This window comes from Crinia signifera, chromosome 11, assembly GCF_055691185.1.
Source record: "Crinia signifera chromosome 11, ASM5569118v1, whole genome shotgun sequence".
Lineage (NCBI taxonomy): Eukaryota > Metazoa > Chordata > Amphibia > Anura > Myobatrachidae > Crinia > Crinia signifera.
The window spans coordinates 121,637,139-121,658,634 of record NC_139227.1 but is presented as its reverse complement, the minus strand read 5'-3'; the positions used below and the strand labels follow the sequence as shown (position 1 = coordinate 121,658,634).

General features: G+C 49.6%; 1 protein-coding gene across 2 annotated transcripts in view; it reads right to left on the bottom strand.

The window, feature by feature from the left end:
- The window catches only part of ABCC8 (ATP binding cassette subfamily C member 8), a 113,210-nt gene that overhangs the window by 23,809 nt on the left and 67,905 nt on the right, over nucleotides 1-21,496 (bottom strand). For both annotated transcript variants that reach the window (XM_083164598.1, XM_083164597.1), the window contains 14 exons: nucleotides 19,981-20,056; nucleotides 18,035-18,140; nucleotides 17,189-17,224; nucleotides 16,447-16,482; nucleotides 14,642-14,740; nucleotides 14,097-14,181; nucleotides 13,654-13,734; nucleotides 11,786-11,923; nucleotides 10,751-10,876; nucleotides 9,218-9,314; nucleotides 8,388-8,626; nucleotides 7,193-7,359; nucleotides 4,728-4,797; nucleotides 1,253-1,410 (listed from right to left, as the gene is read on the bottom strand). In XM_083164598.1, coding sequence (XP_083020724.1) covers nucleotides 1,253-1,410; nucleotides 4,728-4,797; nucleotides 7,193-7,359; nucleotides 8,388-8,626; nucleotides 9,218-9,314; nucleotides 10,751-10,876; nucleotides 11,786-11,923; nucleotides 13,654-13,734; nucleotides 14,097-14,181; nucleotides 14,642-14,740; nucleotides 16,447-16,482; nucleotides 17,189-17,224; nucleotides 18,035-18,140; nucleotides 19,981-20,056 — 1,514 coding nt within the window. The remainder of the gene's footprint in view (nucleotides 1-1,252; nucleotides 1,411-4,727; nucleotides 4,798-7,192; nucleotides 7,360-8,387; nucleotides 8,627-9,217; nucleotides 9,315-10,750; nucleotides 10,877-11,785; nucleotides 11,924-13,653; nucleotides 13,735-14,096; nucleotides 14,182-14,641; nucleotides 14,741-16,446; nucleotides 16,483-17,188; nucleotides 17,225-18,034; nucleotides 18,141-19,980; nucleotides 20,057-21,496) is intronic.

Genomic DNA, 21,496 nt, shown 5'->3' with positions numbered 1-21,496 from the left:
TTACTACATATACCTCCCAGCTCACTACAGGTTACTACATATACTTCCCAGCTCTCTACAGGTTACTACATATACCTCCCAGCTCACTACAGGTTACTAGTTATACCTCCCAGCTCACTACAGGTTACTAGTTATACCTCCCAGCTCACTACAGGTTACTACGTATACCTCCCAGCTCGCTACAGGTTACTACCTCCAAGCTCACTACAGGTTACTACATATACCTCCCAGCTCTCTACAGGTTACTAGCTATACCTCCCTGCTCACTACAGGTTACTACATATACCTCCCAGCTCACTACAGGTTACTACCTCCAAGCTCACTACAGGTTACTACATATACCTCCCAGCTCACTACAGGTTACTACATATACCTCCCAGCTCGCTACAGGTTACTACCTCCAAGCTCACTACAGGTTACTACATATACCTCCCAGCTCTCTACAGGTTACTATTTATACCTCCCAGCTCACTACAGGTTACTACATATACCTCCCAGTCAGAGGGCCGCAGCAGATCCCATACCACCATTTGGAGTTTCCTGGTGATCTGATGGTTCTCTGGACTTCCAGGGTTTAACCTGTAACTAGTTAATAAAATCCATGTAAACTATCTGCATCCTTGACATAATATGGGCCTAGATCTATACACGCCAGATGAGGCTATCACAGCAGGTCTGCATTACACACCACGTTTGCCCCAATGCATCCTATGTCACAATGGGCCTAATTCATGTTTGTGTGCAATCCTATCTATGCGATGGAGCTGCTAATGTTAGCCAGTGAAGCCACTGCCCTAAAATGGAAAGAGACGCCCACCACAGCCATCGCAACTCATTCGAAGCTGCGTACACATTTGCATCCTATAGGCAGAAATGAGGAACATTGGGTGCAAGGGTTGCCCTATGGCTATGCAGACTGGCAGTGGCAATGCTAGTGCCACGTTTCTCTGTGCGCAGCACATGATCATAGTTGATGGCGGATATACACCCCCAAAGCGGCCGTAACACACGTACTCCCTCCCCCACTCCCCATAAAAACAGACCCTAACTGTCAATCACTCTGCGATTAAGTCCTTGCTTCAAACTCGATTGTGCGCACTGCGATCGCTGCACATGTGCAGTGCGCCAATAATCAATCTGCTGCGACCACTGCATACAAACATGAATTTGGCCAATGCCTTCTGTAACGTCAGACAATGTATTGTGCAATGACACAGAACATAACATCCATAGAACTTACTAAGAATATTACCTGGATGCCACTCTGAAATACTTCTGGATAAAGTAACATGTGATCACCAGAGGGACCAATGAGATGACAAAGATCGGGGTGACGTATGAGATCACCGCCAGCGCAGACACACACAGCAGAGTTGAGCGGCTCAAGCACTCCAGAGTAGCGGGGATGTGCTGGGGAAAAAGAGTAATGGTGATGTTATTACATGCTCTCATCGTACGTATAACACTTCAATGTGATTATTACATACACCAATCAATGACCGAGATATCCCCTAGTGTGTACCCAGCTTATGTCCATGTATAGTGGTCATCCTCCACTCTTTCCTTCTCTTCCCCAATTCAGTCCCAAAGCTGTTGTTCCCATCTCTAAGCTATTTGCAGGATCCGGTCTTTTCTCACCGTGGAAACTACTACAACTCTTATCATCTCCCATATGGATGACTGTAATCTGCTCCTCTCTGGCTTTCCAAATTCCTGCCCTCAATCTTCAATTTATTTTTAACTCTGCTGCCCCCCTCATTTTCCTCTCCTGTCGCGTTATGTCTGCTGCCTCCTCCATCAATCACAGCAGTGACACTTTGTCTCATTGGTGAACCTAAAACTTCAATATGATCTATCGGCAGCTGGGAGGAGCTGTCCCTGATTACTGGAAGCTGGGAGGAGGAGCTGTCCCTGATTACCGGCAGCTGGGAGGAGGAGCTGTCCCTGATTACTGGAAGCTGGGAGGAGGAGCTGTCCCTGATTACCGGCAGCTGGGAGGAGGATCTGTCCCTGATTACTGGAGCTGGGAGGAGGAACTGTCCCTGATTACCAGCAGCTGGGAGGAGGAGCTGTCCCTGATTACCAGCAGCTAGGAGGAGGAGCTGTTCCTGATTACCGGCAGCTGGGAGGAGGAGCTGTCCCTGATTACCAGCAGCTGGGAGGAGGAGCTGTCCCTGATTACCGGCAGCTGGGAGGAGGAGCTGTCCCTGATTACTGGAAGCTGGGAGGAGGAGCTGTCCCTGATTACTGGAAGCTAGGAGAAGGAGCTGTCCCTGATTACCGGCAGCTGGGAGGAGGAGCTGTCCCTGATTACTGGAAGCTGGGAGGAGGAGCTGTCCCTGATTACCGGAAGCTAGGAGGAGGAGCTGTCCCTGATTACCGGCAGCTGGGAGGAGGAGCTGTCCCTGATTACTGGAGCTGGGAGGAGGAACTGTCCCTGATTACCAGCAGCTGGGAGGAGGAGCTGTCCCTGATTACCAGCAGCTAGGAGGAGGAGCTGTTCCTGATTACCGGCAGCTGGGAGGAGGAGCTGTCCCTGATTACCAGCAGCTGGGAGGAGGAGCTGTCCCTGATTACCGGCAGCTGGGAGGAGGAGCTGTCCCTGATTACTGGAAGCTAGGAGAAGGAGCTGTCCCTGATTACCGGCAGCTGGGAGGAGGAGCTGTCCCTGATTACTGGAGCTGGGAGGAGGAACTGTCCCTGATTACCAGCAGCTGGGAGGAGGAGCTGTCCCTGATTACCAGCAGCTAGGAGGAGGAGCTGTTCCTGATTACCGGCAGCTGGGAGGAGGAGCTGTCCCTGATTACCAGCAGCTGGGAGGAGGAGCTGTCCCTGATTACAGGCAGATGGGAGGAGGAACTGTCCCTGATTACCAGCAGCTGGGACTGGGAGGAGGAGCTGTCCCTGATTACTGGAAGAAGGAGCTGTCCCTGATTACTACCAGCTGGGAGGAGGAGCTGTCCCTGATTACTGGAAGCTTGGAGGAGGAGCTGTCCCTGATTACCGGCAGCTGGGAGCAGGAGCTGTCCCTTATTACCAGCAGTTAGGAGGAGGAGCTGTCCCTGATTACCGGCAGCTGAGAGAAGGAGCTGTCCCTTGTTCCCATCTCTAAGCTATTTGCAGGATCCGGTCTTTTCTCATCGTGGAAACTACTACAACTCTTATCATCTCCCATATGGATGACTGTAATCTGCTCCTCTCTGGCTTTCCAAATTCCTGCCCTCAATCTTCAATTTATTTTTAACTCTGCTGCCCCCCTCATTTTCCTCTCCTGTCGCGTTATGTCTGCTGCCTCCTCCATCAATCACAGCAGTGACACTTTGTCTCATTGGTGAACCAAAAACTTCAATATGATCTATCGGCAGCTGGGAGGAGGAGCTGTCCCTGATTACTGGAAGCTGGGAGGAGGAGCTATCCCTGATTACCGGCAGCTGGGAGGAGGAGCTGTCCCTGATTACTGGAGCTGGGAGGAGGAACTGTCCCTGATTACTGGCAGCTGGGAGGAGGAGCTGTCCCTGATTACCGGCAGCTGGGAGGAGGAGCTGTCCCTGATTACTGGAGCTGGGAGGAGGAACTGTCCCTGATTACCAGCAGCTGGGAGGAGGAGCTATCCCTGATTACCGGCAGCTGGGAGGAGGAGCTGTCCCTGATTACTGGAGCTGGGAGGAGGAACTGTCCCTGATTACCGGCAGCTGGAAGAAGGAGCTGTCCCTGATTTCCGGCAGCTGGGAGGAGGAGCTGTCCATGATTACTGGAGCTGGGAGGAGGAACTGTCCCTCATTACCAGCAGCTGGGAGGAGGAGCTGTCCCTGATTACCGGCAGCTGGGAGGAGGAGCTTTCCCTGATTACCGGCAGCTGGGAGGAGGAGCTGTCCCTGATTACTGGAAGCTGGGAGAAGGAGCTGTCCCTGATTACTGGAAGCTGGGAGGAGGAGCTGTCCCTGATTACCGGCAGCTGGGAGGAGGAGCTGTCCCTGACTACTGGAAGCTGGGAGGAGGAGCTGTCCCTGATTACTGGGAGCAGGAGCTGTCCCTGATTACCGGCAGCTGGGAGCAGGAGCTGCTCCTGATTACCGGCATCTGGGAGGAGGAGCTGTCCCTGATTACCGGCAGCTGGGAGCAGGAGCTGCCCCTGATTACAGGCATCTGGGAGGAGGAGCTGTCCCTGATTACGGGCAGCTGGGAGGAAGAGCTGTCCCTGATTACCTGCAGCTAGGAGGAGGAGTTGTCCCTGATTACTGGCAGCTAGGAGGAGGAGCTGTCCCTGATTACTGGCAGCTAGGAGGAGGAGCTGTGCCTGATTACGGGCAGCTGGGAGGAGGTGCTGTCCCTTATTACCAGCAGCTAGGAGGAGGCGTTGTTCCTGATTACGGGCAGCTGGGAGGAGGAGCTGCCCCTGATTACCGGCAGCAGGGGGGAGGAGCTGTCCCTGATTACCGGCAGCTGGGAGCAGGAGCTGTCCCTGATTACCGGCAGCTGGGAGCAGGAGCTGTCCCTGATTACCGGCAGCTGGGAGCAGGAGCTGCCCCTGATTACCGGCAGCTGGGAGGAGGAGATGTCCCTGATTACCGGCAGCTGGGAGGAGGAGATGTCCCTGATTACCGGCAGCTGGGAGGAGGGAGCTGTCCCTGATTACCGGCAGATGAGAGGAAAATGGACCTGCTGGGATTCTGTATACCTATAGCTACAATACCCGGAGCCCTGATGTACGGAATGACGGAGCTCACCTGGTCTATTGTGTTAAAATCAGCGGAGAATCTATTCAGAATACTCCCCAACGGCGTAGTTTCAAAAAATCTGAAAGACAAAATAGTATAACATTCCAATTACTTAAAATTAATTTGAAAAAAAGGTACTTTGTGTATTATCACGGCGCCCCCGATTTCCGTCGTAGGGCATTGTACAATCAAATATCGGTCGCATCGCATGCGATAATATCGCATGCGATGCGACCCGATTTTTAAATGTACAGGCACCCTGATGGGTGATTCCTATGTTAAATGCACCCCCAGACCCGATTTTTAATTGTACAGCCACCCTGATGGGTGATTACTAAGTTAAATGCACCACCATTGTTAACGCCACCTCCACTATCAATGCCAACCCGAAGCGTCCTCCGACCTTTTCATACCCTCACGCGGATTACTTTACATGTATTCCGCGTCTGCTCGCCACGCTTCGGGCTCGGTGGCTCGCTGCGCTCGCCCTACTATATAACATCAACTCCACGCCGACGTGGATAGTGGGGGTATGAAAAGGTCGGAGGACGCGTATCCACCGCTCGCCACGGTTCGGGTTGGCATTGATAGTGGGGTGGCATTTAACAGAGTAATCACCCATCAGGGTGCCTGTACAATGTAAAATCGGCTATGATCGCGTTGCATCGCATGCCATTATAATGGCATGCGATGCGAAGCGATATTAAAATTGTAGTCGGCCCTGAAAACCCTGCAGGTGTCGGTACGGTCAGTGCCAATGACCGCTCATACATTAGCGCACAATTAATTGGATAAGGAGGAGCGAATTTACTAAGATGGGAGTTATATTGACGATAGGATGTTGCCCATAGCAACCAAACAGGTTCTATCTATTATCGTCTAGAATGTGATAAATAGATAAGAAGTAGAATCTAAAAATAATAATATACTTGCCACACAGCGTGGTTTGTCCAGGTACAAAGATAATCTGGGTACAGACTGGCAGATACCTGTATATCTCTGGACTGATCGGGCAGCATAATCATCACGCACACTGCGCCATCGTGACTGACACCCTGCATTTACTTGTGAGCTATCAATCACCGCCAGCTCCTGGTGCCACGCGGATCACCTGTACACACATGGCCATGCACCGATATATCTTTAGATACAGATGGAGCTGGTCCCTTCATTGCTGGCGCTGCGCCTGCATCTGGCGAAGAGACGCCCCATCTGACTGAGACGCGCGTGCATCTCAAACGCACGCGCGTCTCAGTTTCCCGTCAGGAGGGGGGGACGGGAACCCTGTCCGTCTCCGCTTCAGGGAGACGGACAGGGTTAGGGGGGGCGAGGTGGCGGGGACCCGGGGCGACCCTCGGCGAAGCGGCGGGGACCCCCTTTGTAAGGTGACGCGCACGCATCTCGTGCGCGCCTCCCCTTATGGCGGCTGGCGGGGAATGGCGGATGGCGAATCTTCCGCCATCCCCTACAAGAGCGAGTCCCGCTCCATCTGTACATCGGCCAGCCGCCGTGATATATGTTCACAGACATGTCGCTGGTACACACTGGCCAATCACTGAACGATATGTCAGCTGATCAATTGATTGGCAAATATATCTGCAAGTGTGTACCAAGCTTAACTTTGTCTTTTTTGCTTTACACCAGGGGTTCTCAACCTCGGTCCTCAGGACCCCACACGGTTCACGTTTCCCAGGCCACCCGGCAGGTGCACAGGTGCATTCATTACTCATTGACACTTTTTAAAAGATCCACAGGTGGAGCTAATTATTTCCCTTGTGATTCTGTGTGGAGACCTGCGTGAGGGCCGAGTTTGGGAACCTGTGCTTTACACCAAATTCAGGTAAATTTACTAAAGCTTCTAAAAATGAAAAGAGGTGATGTTGCCCCTAGCAACCAATCCGATTCTGTCTTTCATTTTCTAGGATGCTATAGAGAAATGATTGATTGTGATTGGCAACATCAGCTCTTTTCATTTTTAGAAGCCTACCCCTCAGAATCAAGAGACTGACTAAGTCTAAGGGGCTTATTTACTAAGATGGGGGTTCTATTGCAGATGGGATGTTGCCCATAGCAACCAATCAGAATCTACTTATTTATTTAGCACCATCTAGAAGATAATAGATAAAGGGCCAGATGCACTAAGCTTCAAAGTGATAAAATGGAGAGTGGTAAACAGCCAGCCAATCAGCTCCTACCTGCCATGTTACAGGCTGGGTTTGAAAAATGTCAGGCAGGAGCTGATTGGTTGGTTGTTTATCAATCTCCATTTTATCACTTTTAAAACTTATATGGTGGTTTAGATGATCCCCCAAACTGTCATTTTTATAAATGTTAATGTCCATAATGAGATTGTATTTAGCTCCTATATGTGATTTAGAACAGTTCCCAGTTCTCAGTCCAACACACGAGTGGCACAACCCTGCGTCTCGCCCATTCCCAGCATCTGTCAGTGATGCCAGTAATCAGACCGGTACCTCATTGGCGCCAGGATGATCGCATTCAGCAGGCTGTTGTGCAGTTTCTTAGCGACGCGCAGTCCCGTCCATTCCACAGCGATGGAGGTGGCGAGACACATGATGATCGCCAGGCAGGACAGGATGCTGAACACCATGGAGTACGGAGAGTGGTCAAAGTGACAGCTCTGGGGGGGAAGATGATGGGAGTTATAGTGTCTTTATGAAGCAGAACAGAATTGGTTACACAAACGTTATAATATAATACACAGGAGATGCTAATAGAAGTAATAATTCCAATAAAAAAAAATCTGTATAAAGTGAGCTCTGATGTCATAGTTTATAATGTACAAGTCCTAGGGTCAGATGCTGCAGCGCCCATGTGTGCGTCTTATGCCGGTATTGCTCCTGCGGTTATACGCTAATACCACTACAAGCTGATGCACATCCCTGTGCCTGCGCGTGTAAGCGCTCGGACTTCCACATTCAGTGCCGACTACCTAGTGCCGGGAGGGTGGGATGATAAGCAGGGCCGCCGAGAGGGGGGTACTAATTACCTGGGCCCAGGCTTGCTGGAGGGGCCCGGCGAGGGCCCTGGTCCGACCCCCTTCCACCTCCGTCCATCCCTGGCAGCAGCACACACTTCTACAGCATGTGCTGTGCTGACAGCAGGCTCAGCATGAGTGTCTCACTGACAGCGTGAGAGGTCATGCTGAGCCTACTGTCAGCACAGCACATGCTGTAGGTGTGTGCTGCTGCTGACTTGGGGGCACACAGTTACTGCGCCCCTCGACTTTAGAGTGTTTTTTTCACCCCCAAAATTTTACTAGGTCCCGGCATACCTCTCGGCTGCCCTGGCGATAAGCACGTGTGAAGATGTATGTAGTGTAATCGGGATTAGCAGTGGCGCTGTAGATCACAGCATCAGGATATATATATATATATAGAACATTCGCTCAACTGCGTGCAACCTCGACAGTGCGTCCATCTTGGATGTGTCACCATTGTACAGCGCATGAGGAGATAATGCCCCACCTGTCCATGTTTATAACTCAGGTTGATGTGATTTATACAGATAATCACTAACGGTCACAGAAATCCTGGGTGACTTGTAATATCGCAGCGACTATATTACCCCATATATTCATTCACAACTCTGCGGATAACAATCCCCTAAATCTTCTAATTACAGTGAATGTTCCCGGCCGAGCGTTACCTGCCCCCCGCAGTCGGCCGATGACGCATTGGAGATAGTGTCCGATGTCCACTTAGCCAGCCAGAAATCGGTGGCCACCATCAGCAGGTGTTTGAGGAGCTGGGAGAAGACAAGGACGGGGAGGAGGAGGAAGCCCGTAGCACTCAGGTATTTGCCGCATGCTCTCCACGGCATCTTCGCCCTCTGGTGTAAGACGGACGAGAGATTGTCATCGTCATCATCGCTGTCCGATATCTCTTCTGTAGAGGAGGCACAACAACCGGATGAGTGATACGTAGCAATGTAACAAGGGCCCTTATTCTAGTTGATTCGGTCGGATGCGTATTTCGGACAGGAACCGAGTGTTCTTAGCCCCGCCTACCGTACGGATCGCTCACACTGTCTGAATGCGGTAAGACACCGAGCGAACGGGCCGCGAGTGGATGTTTCATGTGAACACCTCCTCCATCTGTGGGAACCTGACCATCAAATGCTGGACCGAGCGGTCAGACAGCACCGAGTGCTCCAGGACACTCGGGCATTTCTCCGTGCAAAAGCAGGGATATGGGCGGGCAGCTGGCATCCGGCTATGTGAGCTGGCCGCCCCCCACATGTGCGTCACGGCCACATTACCATGCGTACCAGGGCCATAGGGACAATATCAGAAGCAGGGTACTGCAACTCCTTACCCAACCCCCCCAATGTGCCAAGCTTCCGCTGTACCCTCTCTTGCAGCATGCTTCCGGCAGGTTCTGTCCACTTGCCGTTATATAACTTACCTATCACATCTTATGCACAGTACTAAGCGTCATCTGAAGCCAGCGTGCCTATCTGTCCCTGTGCTCATTTACCTTCATCATCTTCATCATCTCCAAATAACGCCTCTCTGGGGAGCACAGGTCTCTTTCTGTTCTTCCTCTCCACCGGGGTCTTACTCTCTATGATCTCCTGAGGGTACAAAGGTCTCAGATGTCATTGAGGTGACACATGATATTAGGACGGAAATAGATTATTTGGGGTTTATAGTGTCTGTAGCCTGCGTACATTATGTATAACATCTATCAGCTCCATCAATGGACAATACATTCTAATATTCTTCCTTAAACACTAGGACGATAGGAACATAGAGGATGATTCTGGTTGGCTCCTAAGCTGCTCAGATCGCCGGGGATGTGAAATGAAAACACTCGCATGTCTCCACAGCAGCAAAAATCCCACTGCCTATCTGACCCTCACCTGTGCCCCATACCAATATAACCCTCACCTGCCCCACTGCCTATCTGACCCTCACCTGTGCCCCATACCAATATAACTCTCATCTGCCCCACTGCCTATCTGACCCTCACCTGTGCCCCATACCAATATTACCCTCATCTGTTCCCCATGGCCTATCTGACCCTCACCTGTGCCCCATACCAATATAACCCTCACCTGCCCCACTGCCTATCTGACCCTCACCTGTGCCCCATACCAATATAACCCTCACCTGCCCCACTGCCTATCTGACCCTCACCTGTGCCCCATACCAATATAACCCTCACCTGCCCCACTGCCTATCTGACCCTCACCTGTGCCCCATACCAATATAACCCTCATCTGTTCCCCATGGCCTATCTGACCCTCACCTGTGCCCCATACCAATATAACTCTCATCTGTTCCCCATAGCTCACCCTCACCTGTGCCCCATAGCCTACTGTATCTCACCCTCACCTGTGCCCCATAGCCTACTGTATCTCACCCTCACCTGTGCCCTATAGCCTACTGTATATCACCCTCCCCTGTGCCCTATAGCCTACTGTATCTCACCCTCACCTGTGCCCCATAGTCTACTGTATATCACCCTCACCTGTGTGATCCTAGCCTACAGTATATCACCCTCACCTTATGTCTTAGGTGGTGATGGCCTAAGATGTGTATATATCAGCAGCCACTAGGGGGCGGTATGCCAGCCTCCAAACAAGGAAAATGAACAACACAAACCAAGTGGCCCCTTATAATACATCAATCACAAATTATCATAATATTGATATTTATTAATACAATATAAAACACTCGGGAATAAACAAACTAGCCATAACAATTACTGCCCCTATTCAGCTGATATCACTCGGCGGTGCACATATAAACATTCAATGTAGGCAATTGGTAATAACTGAATAATTGGCTGGGCGGAGGGCAGCGTCTCAGTAGGCAGCAATGTTCGCTGCTTACTGAGCCAACCTGAATTAGGGCCACCTTGTATTATGTATCCTCACTGAGCGGAGCTGCAGAGCATTACACATCCGCAGGGATAATACTAGTTATGTAGGGAAGATATATGTAGAGCAGCATATGGGAACGTGGCGTCTGGTCCTGGGAATAAATAGTAATAATGACCCGGCACCTTCTCCAGCTCCTGGTCCTGGCGATTCATCAGCGTCTTCCAGTGTTCATACAGCTCCGGGTCAGATTTCTGGATGTCCTTCAGGGTCCCTTCCCTCTGGATGGTCCCGTCCTTCATTGCAATAATCTGCAGGAGACCAGACATACAGAGGACATTGGTTCCAGGACAAAACCACAGATACACTGGTCAGAGATTAACACATATGTGACATACCCAGTCAGTGTGATACCAGTGCTACCCCTTACCCAGTGTAGTACCCGTGGTGCCCCCTTACCCAGTGTAGTACCCGTGGTGCCCCCTTACCCAGAGTGATACCGGTGGTGCCCCCTTACCCAGAGTGATACCGGTGGTGCCCCCTTACCCAGAGTGATACCGGTGGTGCCACCTTACCCAGAGTGATACCGGTGGTGCCACCTTACCCAGAGTGATACCGGTGGTGCCCCATTATACAGTCAGTGTGGGGGACACAGTATATGACAGTAGATCCGTGTAGGACCAGTGGTGCCCCCTTACCCAGTGTGATAGCAGTGGTGCCCCCTTATAAACTGTGATAGCAGTGGTGCCCCCTTACCCAGTGTGATAGCAGTGGTGCCCCCTTACAAACTGTGATAGCAGTGGTGCCCCCTTACCCAGTGTGATAGCAGTGGTGCCCCCTTCCCCAGTCAGTGTGATACCAGTGCTACCCCTTACCCAGTGTAGTACCCGTGGTGCCCCCTTACCCAGTGTAGTACCCGTGGTGCCCCCTTGCCCAGTCAGTGTGGGCAACACAGTATATGACAGTAGATCTGTGTAGGACCAGTGGTGCCCCCTTACCCAGTGTGATAGCAGTGGTGCCCCCTTCCCCAGTCATTGTGGGGAACACAGTATATGACCGTAGATCTGTGTAGGACCAGTGGTGTCCCCTTACCCAGTCAGTGTGGGGGACACAGTATATTACAGTATCAGTGTGATACCAGTGGTGCCCCATTTGTCAGTCAGCGTGGGGGTCACAGTATATGACAGTAGATCTGTGTAGGATCAGTGCTGCCCCCTTACCCAGTCAGCGTGCGGGAGGTACTGCAGCTTGTGTGTGACTAGTACAGTGGTTCTTTTGTTGTCTCTCAGCATCTTCAGGATCCCTTCTTGCATGAGATGGTCGCTCAGGTGAATGTCTAGAGCGGAGAATGGGTCGTCCTGGTGGCCGGAGGCAAGAGAGCATGTGTTACAGGGAAGCCCTCCACCAGGGGTCTCATAGCACTCAACCAGGGGTCTCCTAGCACTCAACCAGGGGTCTCATAGTACTCAACCAGGGGTCTCATAGCACTCAACCAGGGGTCTCATAGCACTCAACCAGGGGTCTCATAGAACTCCACAAGGGGTCTCATAGAACTCCACCAGGGGTCTCATAGCCCTCCACCAGAGGTCTCATAGCACTCAACCAGGGGTCTCATAGCACTCAACCAGGGGTCTCATAGCACTCAACCAGGGGTCTCATAGCACTCAACCAGAGGTCTCATAGCACTCAACCAGGGGTCTCATAGCACTCAACCAGGGGTCTCATAGCACTCAACCAGGGGTCTCATAGTACTCAACCAGGGGTCTCATAGTACTCAACCAGGGGTCTCATAGCACTCAACCAGGGGTCTCATAGAACTCCACCAGGGGTCTCATAGCACTCAACCAGGGGTCTCATAGCACTCAACCAGAGGTCTCATAGCCCTCCACCAGGGGTCTCATAGCCCTCCACCAGGGGTCTCATAGCCCTCCACCAGGGGTCTCATAGCCTTCCACCAGGGGTCTCATAGCCCTCCACCAGGGGTCTCATAGCACTCCACCAGAGGTCTCATAGCCCTCCACCAGGGGTCTCATAGCCCTCCACCAGGGGTCTCATAGCCCTCCACCAGGGGTCTCATAGCCCTCCACCAGGGGTCTCATAGCCCTCCACCAGGGGTCTCATAGCCCTCCACCATGGGTCTCATAGCCCTCCACCAGGGGACTCATAGCCCTCCACCAGGGGTCTCATAGCACTCCACCAGGGGTCTCATAGCACTCCACCAGGGGTCTCATAGCACTCCACCAGGGGTCTCATAGCACTCAACCAGGGGTCTCATAGCACTCAACCAGGGGTCTCATAGCACTCAACCAGGGTTCTCATAGCACTCAACCAGGGGACTCATAGCACTCCACCAGGGGTCTCATAGCACTCCACCAGGGGTCTCATAGCACTCCACCAGGGGTCTCATAGCACTCCACCAGGGGTCTCATAGCACTCAACCAGGGGTCTCATAGCACTCAACCAGGGTTCTCATAGCACTCAACCAGGGGACTCATAGCACTCCACCAGGGGTCTCATAGCCCTCCACCAGGGGTCTCATAGCCCTCCACCAGGGGTCTCATAGCCCTCCACCAGGGGTCTCCTAGCACTCCACCAGGGGTCTCCTAGCCCTCCACCAGGGGTCTCATAGCACTCCACCAGGGGTCTCATAGCCCTCCACCAGGAGATCTGCTGAGTGGCCTAGAACTGTATCACAGACATAGATCTTCCACATTCCACCATTCATAGACCCAGCGCGTCTCAGATCTATCACACAAATATAAAACAAATGGACTTCATAGTACCTCAATCAGTGACTAGGGCAAGCGTATTCAACATGGAGCTGCTGGGGAACTACACATCCCAGCATGGCCTCCCAGAGTTTTAGCATGTCCTCATAGCAAAACAGTGGCAGTGGCATGCTGGGATTCGTAGTTCCACAGCAGCTGGAGGGCTATATGTTGCATACCTCTAGGCTAGGGGATTGGGGAGAAGCAATTCCAATTCTGCACTCTTTGTGGACCCCTGATGCTGCTGTGATCTTCTGTGAACATGGAGGACCAGTGAGCGACATCACATCAGGCACAAGTGAGTAGAATTCGGTACTTACCAGGAATACCATGCTTGTTTGCTGGTACAAAGCTCTCGCCACGCTTATACGCTGGCGCTGACCTCCTGACAGGTTAATACCCTGAAAATGTACAAAATTCCAGGTCATGAGAAGTTGCTATTGGCAACCAATCAGATACTATCAATTATCTTCTAGAGCCTTGATGGCTGTTGTTGAACTACACATCCCAGCATGCTCTGCTTCAGTTTTGCTATTTGGCCATGCTAAATCTGATGCAAAGCAACAGCTGAAGTGTCGAGGTAAGCCATCAAGGTTCTAGAAGATAATTGATAGTATCTGATTGGTTGCCCATAGCAACATCTCTTGAGGGCTCTAATAGGGAATATATGAGGATAAATGTAGCTTAAATCATGGCGATATCCTGTCCCAGTAACACAGGACCCCTCTGCTGCCCCCACTGGCAAAACAAGATCACAACATACTCTCTCTCCAATCTGTGTCTGATCACCATGCGGAAGGATGTCGATATCCGGTTGGAGGGAACAGGCGTCGATGATGGTTTTGTATCTGTACACAAATTTATATATTTTACTTTGGGCAATATACTGCAATATTTCAATAACTGAGGCATCACATAGTAAAAGTTCTGATGTCATCACATAAAACGGGAAATCCTGATGTCATCACATATAACGGGAGGTTCTGATGTCATCACATATAACGGGAGGTTCTGATGTCATCACAAATAACGGGAACTTCTGATGTCAACACCTCAGTGTTCCTTAGAAAACCTTCTTGTATAATAAATTTAATTATGTAAATTAAATGGATATTAGAAGTTAATTGCCTATAGTATTTTGCTTTTATATAGTTACAGAATTCTACAGTGACTTCTAATATCCATATAATTTATAGTCCTGAATGGACCATCCTATATACAGCAAATTATTATCTTACCCCCTTCTCTCTGTCAGAAGTGTCGCATATTAGCGTTATACAGTGCATGAGAGATTGGGAATTTACATACTTCTGCTTAACGAAGGGGCTCTCAAATGTGATGTTCTCTTCCACCGTCGCATTCAGAAGCCAAGGTTTCTGGGAGGCGTACGCCACGGCACCCCTCCGCCTGAAAAACACAGAGTGAGTTACACTCCGCACACTACCAGATCCTCACACAGTGATCAGAAAGGTCTAGTATGCATACCTCCCAATATGACCCTCTCCAGGAGGACACAGTGCTCTGTTCCTGGACTTCCCTCTTAATGTATCATTGCCAGCACCTGTGTTGAACAGGTTAATTGCTGAGAAAGGCGTTTCAGCACAGGTGATGGCAATCATACATTAAGAGGGAAGTCCAGGAACAGAGCGATGTGTCCCTCCTGGAGAGGGTCGTGTTGGGAGGTATGAGTATGTGTTGTATCAAGTAAAAGTATACATGAGTTAGGATTCTCATCTGACTAAGGAATACTGCAGCTGTCATATTTTGTTAGCGTTAATGCAATGTGTATTAAGAATTTTCTATATTGATTTATGTATGTATGTATGTACGTATGTACGTAGTTATGTATGTAAATGGTAAAACAGCCTGCATGTTGTGCATATGACAGATCCCGATGCCAGGGACATGTTCGTCTGTACTGATTTAGATAAATCACAGGTTCTCAAACTCAGTCCACAGGGCCCCACACAGTGCATGTTTTGCAGGTCTCCTCACAGAATCACAAGTGACATAATTAGCTCCACCTGCGGATCTTTTAAAATGTGTCAATGAGTAATGAATGCACCTGTGCACCTGCCAGGTGACCTGGAAAACGGGTACTGTGTGGGGAGGACCGATTTTGATAACCCCTGGGATAAAGCACAATAGTTTGGCTTCATTCATGAACCACTTAGTGCAGTGATAACTCCAGGACCCAGATGCAGAAACTACTTTTAATTCGTCAGTCATCGGATACATTATCTGTGTCCAGACCTCTGATTATAACATATAAACCGTATGGCCAAACACAGCGACTCCAGCCAAGATCTGTCAGCTCCTATTTCCTGTATAATTGTATTAATGTTCCCTCGAGGCCGCTCAATCTAATAACACAGAACAATTACATTCCGACATGTTGCCACTTACATGTTATCGGACAGATGGCCATTTAATAAACTGTCTGTCTGACACTGCAAAGCATTGCTACGTGTTTGATCAAATAACTGGTATGCCGCTGATTAAATGGGAGCGATTAAATGATATCCAGGGGCGGCTGGAGCAATGTTCACTGCCCAAATCATCTGCTCCCAATATCTATGTGCTTGCTGGTTCCTCTGGGGATTGACAGCTCTGTCTGCATCAACCAGGAATCCTAAGCCTGCCCCCAAATTCCCATTGGATAGTTTCAGAGGGGGCATGGCCAAATGAAAAGTCCCGGGAGCCGTATGTTATCTGATGCACAGAGAGCGCTGATAAAGTATGTGGTGGATTGTTTTTAAGTGTTTCCGTGATTTTTATACTCTGTGGGCAGCGCGGAAGGTGTAGTGGTTAGTGTCACTTCCCTACAGCTATGAAGTCATGTGTTTCATGACAAACACTGTAGGAGTTTGTATGTTTGTATGAACAAAACACTGTAGGAGTTTGTATGTTCTTCTCATGTTTGTGAGGGTTTCTTCTGCTTCTCCGATTTCCTCCAACGCTCCAAATACTAATGAGGTAGTAGGGAATATAGAGGAAAATGTGGCGCTGGGACTGATGTAAGTGGCTGGTACATTCTGTAAAATGCAACATGATATGTGCGCGATATAAATAGCAGTTACTATATATATTAAGCGTTGAAATAAATGGATCACCTGATATCCACGTCTGCGGCCGACTCCCGCTCTGTGCTGTACAACAGTAAGCAGACAGTTAGCAGTCTCCCTGTATTCTTTGCACTACATCACTGCTGAACTATTTACAACCTCGCACTTTCATTGCACAAAATCTGTACAAATATTTGCGTAAAACCAGCACAATATCAGCATATATATAAACTATATAAATGGATTAACACCTTACATAATAAATCAAAATCTAAAAAGGCTGATTTACTTGTTGGGCCTTTACAATACGAGCAGGGTCACCAAGAACCTTAGTGGGCCCAGGTACTGAGGGCGTGGCCAGATCTAATGTTAATTAGCCTTCACTCCTTGCTACTCTTTCACGAATATGATGCTACAAATCATTTATGCAAATTCTGTGAGAACTCACACCTTACAGACAGCCTATAACACAACACACAGTGGTAACAAATATTGTGGGTCCTGTGTGTGAATTTAGCAAAGTTTAGGACACAATTATAGCAAATCCCCTACTCATTATGATAAACCAGAAATGACATTTCCAAAACGATTATCTCATTTTGTTTACAGGACATTTCCGGGATGAGCGCTGCAGGAACGCGGTCGGTCTGTTATTACGGCTGCCTTTTTTTTTTTTTTTTTTTTACTATTCAGAGTAAAAGGGGGTTATTCAGCTCGGCCAAGCACGAATGCAGTCCAGGGACCAATGGTGCGGATCTGTGCTCGCTCAGGTTCCTGGCTATAATCTCACCTGTTGTCTTCTCCTGCGTCGTTGTCAGGGTCACTGCTGTAAAATAATTCACATATCATTTAACATTGTAAATGAGAGTAATCTGCTGCTGAATAAACATATTACAGGCTGATTTATGCACGGAACATTACCTTTATAACCGCACTTAGCGCACTACGTCTGTACGGTTACCCGGCCTGTGTATCCATGATATCAAGCTGCATTATTCCTGCGGCTGATTTCTACATCCGTCTAGACATGATAAGATGCCTAGTTGTTTCTCTGCTTCTCAAAAGAACATTGTGTTCTAATAAGAGGCGCAGAACCACGTAAGTGAATAGCCCTAATTACCATCACACAACCGTACATGGAAAGATCTGTCGTACATTACTGTTGTATGTTCAGTGTTCCATGAAGAGATCAATCAGGCTAATTACTGACATATTCTGTGCTGTCATAGGGCCTTATTCTAGTTCACTCTTAGAGGCAAATTCCTTCTCAAATGGACAAAACCATGTGCACTGCAGGTGGGGCAGATGTAACATGTGCAGAGAGAGTTAGATTTGGGTGGGGTTTTTCTTCAAAGTGAGATCTATATTGCAGTGTAAAAATAAAGAAGTCAGTATTTACCCTGCACAGAAACAAAATAACTCACCCAAATCTAATTCCCTCTGCACCTGTTATATCTGCCCCCCTGCAGTGCACATGGTTTTGTTCATCTGAAAAGGAATTTGCCTCTAAGAGTGAACTAGAATAAGGCCCATAGTGTGACAGCAGCAAATATACAGAGAGCGGACACTGCGCTAGATGCTAGATATTCCGGACTTTCTCTGATATAAATACACCATTCCGTCAGACACGACGTACCTGTTCCAGCACACATCACCAGAAATCCGATGCATTTCCCCAAGGGTGGCCAACAGGAGGGACGACTTCCCGCAACCCACCTGTCCCACGATCATTGTCAGCAGACCTGCGGGGGCAACGGAACACACCCGTCACTTATACAACAATGGTGTTATCTGGGAACAGCAATATAATATATAGGGTAGAAGTGAGGGGCTGAAACAGCTGCTGCAGAACCTCTTGTGGTGTCTGCCAGCATCATCATAAACAGCATCGACAACCCGCATGGATTCTATCAATCACCTTAATATGCATCAATCTTAAGCCTTGTACACACTAGACATGAAAGTAAAAGATATCACTCAGAAGGTCCCTACTGTACAATATATTTTACTGTCTTGACTACTGTGTACACTCAACATTGTTAACGATGTGCACTCCCTCGTTAAAGACCCCCTCCCTCACCCTTTCCCATCACTCCCTCCACATGGTCGTTGGCAAGTTTGTACATTGCAGTACCGGCAATATGGTTAATGATATCGGTAGTGCTGCATATTGGGGGTTATTCTGGTTCTGGCAGCCTTGCCAGTCCACAAACCCCACCCGCCAAATGCCGGGCCGCCAGCCCCCCTTCGCAGCGTGTGTTCGCACGCAGGGGCTGCGAATGGATGTTTAACAAAAACATCCATTCGCAGCCTGTGGGTGAACACCCGCATCATTCGATGGTCGGGAGGAAGTGGGCCGACAGCCGGTGATGTCAACTGCCCGCCCCCGACGCCACAGCCCGATTTCCAAGGTAACGCCCATGAAGAACGGGGCGTTCCCATGATCACGACTATCTGCCGCCGCACCACGCCCCCTAGCTGCAGCTTTGGGTACGTGCTCCTGGCAAACAGCCTGTTCGCCGTGGCCGCACACACCCTGCGTCTGCATATGCGCAGAAATGCAAACTGGTCTATGCGAACGGACCAGAATAAGGGCCATTGTGCACTTACGGACCATAAGAATGTGGATGACAGACAAACAGATCAACAGACAGACAGATAGAGAGAGATAGACAGACAGACAGACAGATAGAGATAGAGAGACAGACAGACAGATAGAGAGAGATAGACAGACAGATAGACAGATAGATAGAAAGAGATAGATAGACAGACAGACAGACAGATAGATAGATAGACAGACAGAGAGAGACAGACAGACAGACAGACAGATAGATAGAGATAGATGGATAGATAGACAGACAGACAGACAGACAGACAAACAGACAGACAGATAGATAGATAGATAGACAGACAGATAGATAGAGAGAGATAGATGGATAGATAGACAGACAGACAGATAGATATATAGGCCCTTATTCTGGTTGGTGCGGCCAGAGCCGCACACGGGGCTCCGGCCGCACAAACCAATCCCCGCCCACCCTACGGATCGCCACGGCCGTCCGTACACGGACGGCTGGCGATCCGCATAAAAATGGTGGAGGCTACGCCTCCACCATGGTGGGAGCTGCCCCCTGCATTCGATGGTCGTCGACCATCGAAGGCAGGTCCGCACGCCGCGGCAGCTCCCGCAAGCTGAGACCACACGGACAATCGTCCGTGTGGTAGCTTGTATGGGGGCTGAAAGCTGACATCCGGCGACGTCAGCTTTCCGCCCCCATGAGTTGCGTCATGGCCTCATTACCATGCATACGCCCCGCGTTTGCATGGGAACGCCCATGAAACGCGGGGCGTACACATAGGGAAATGAGGGCATGATGCCTCTCACGCCCCTATACGCCCCCTTTGCGGCGGACGAAATACGTCTGCGGCGAAGGGGGCTGCACATGCGCAGATTCACCTCTGCGCATGTGCAGAGTAAAAACATCGGCGGTACGGCCGCGCGCGGGCCGTACCGATCCGATTAGAATAAGGGCCATAGAAAGATAGATAATGTGCTCAGCAGATGATTGTAAAATAAATCACCTTCTGGAATCCTAATGTTGATGTTTGACAAGGCCAAAGATCCATCTGGGGTCCACGTAAAACACCCGTTTGTAATCTAGACAATCAGTGAACAGTGATGAGAATTGTTATTAAATAACAGCAACAATAATGTTATTTCTATAGCTCTATGGTAGGACCTATACATTTATTTAGGTATTAGACAACAACAATAGCTCAGCATTTGAGTTGTACTTTTTTAACTACGTATAAGGATAATACTGAAACATCACTGCACTGTTATCACCAATAATCTGTAAGCGCTAAATCATCCATTTATCTGTGAGTGTAGAATTATCCTGTAACTATGGGGGAAATTTACCAATATGAAAAACCTAGTTTTTCGTATTGGTATTTTCCCTACGACTGCATACGACTGTTTAAGTCGTATGCAAAGTCGTGTTCCGGAGGATCAGTTACAAAGCAGTCATATACGACTGCTTTGTAACCCTCCGATGGTGTAACAATTCGTATTAGCGGCCGTATATACGGCCGCTAATACAAATTATTTCTAGCAGTCTGCACGGATCAGTCAGATCCGTGCAGGCTGCAGTGTGTAAAAAAAAAATAGAAAAAAAAAATAAATAAAAAAAAAAACGGCGTGGGGTCCCCCCCACAGCCATAACCAGCACCAGGCTGAAGGAGCCGGGGCCGGTAATTAAAAATCAGGGAACCCGACAAATAGGGGTTCCCCGATTTTTAACAACCAGCCCCAGGCTCCAGGTCCGGGGCTGGTTCCCAAAATACGGGGGACAAAATGAGTAGGGGTCCCCCGTATTTTAAGAACCAGCCCCAGGCACAACCAGCCGGCAGGGTAATGTCACAGCCGGGGGACACTTATAATATAAGGTCCCGCGGCCAAAACATTCTCCCTACCGACCAGTCAGCCTGGCCAGGGGCCCTGGGGGAGTGGGGACCCCCCCAATGAAGGGGTCCCCCCCCTCCAGGACTTACCTGACCAGGCTGAAGCCTGGTGCTGTCCTCGATGCCCCTGGGCGGTGGGCATCGAGCTGATAAATGGTGTAAAAAAATAGAGATAAACTATTGTTTTTTACTGTGGCACTACAAGTGCCAGCAAGCCTCCCCAGCAAGCTGGGACTTGGAGAACCACAAGTCCCAGCCTGCTGGACATTAAAGGGCCCGCTGGCACTTGTCGTTCCACAGTTAAAAAAATAGTGCACAAAACACACTGACACACATTTAAAATAAAACTTTAATACACCCATTACACACATACTAATACTTACCTATCTTCTTCCCGTAGGTAGACCTGGTCCTGATGTCCTCCGGTCCTGTGTCGGCGTTCCTCTTCATGTCGACGTCCTTCTTGAAGTCGACGTCCCTGTCGGCGATGGCGTCCGGTGTCCGGGTCCGACGAAATCCATGGACGAAGCTGTGGAAGGAAACCATACTCACCTGTCCCAGCGCGACGTAGTCCAGGTAAGGGTCTTTGCAAAAAAACAAACCGACACCCCGAAACCAGACCGGACTGACGGAG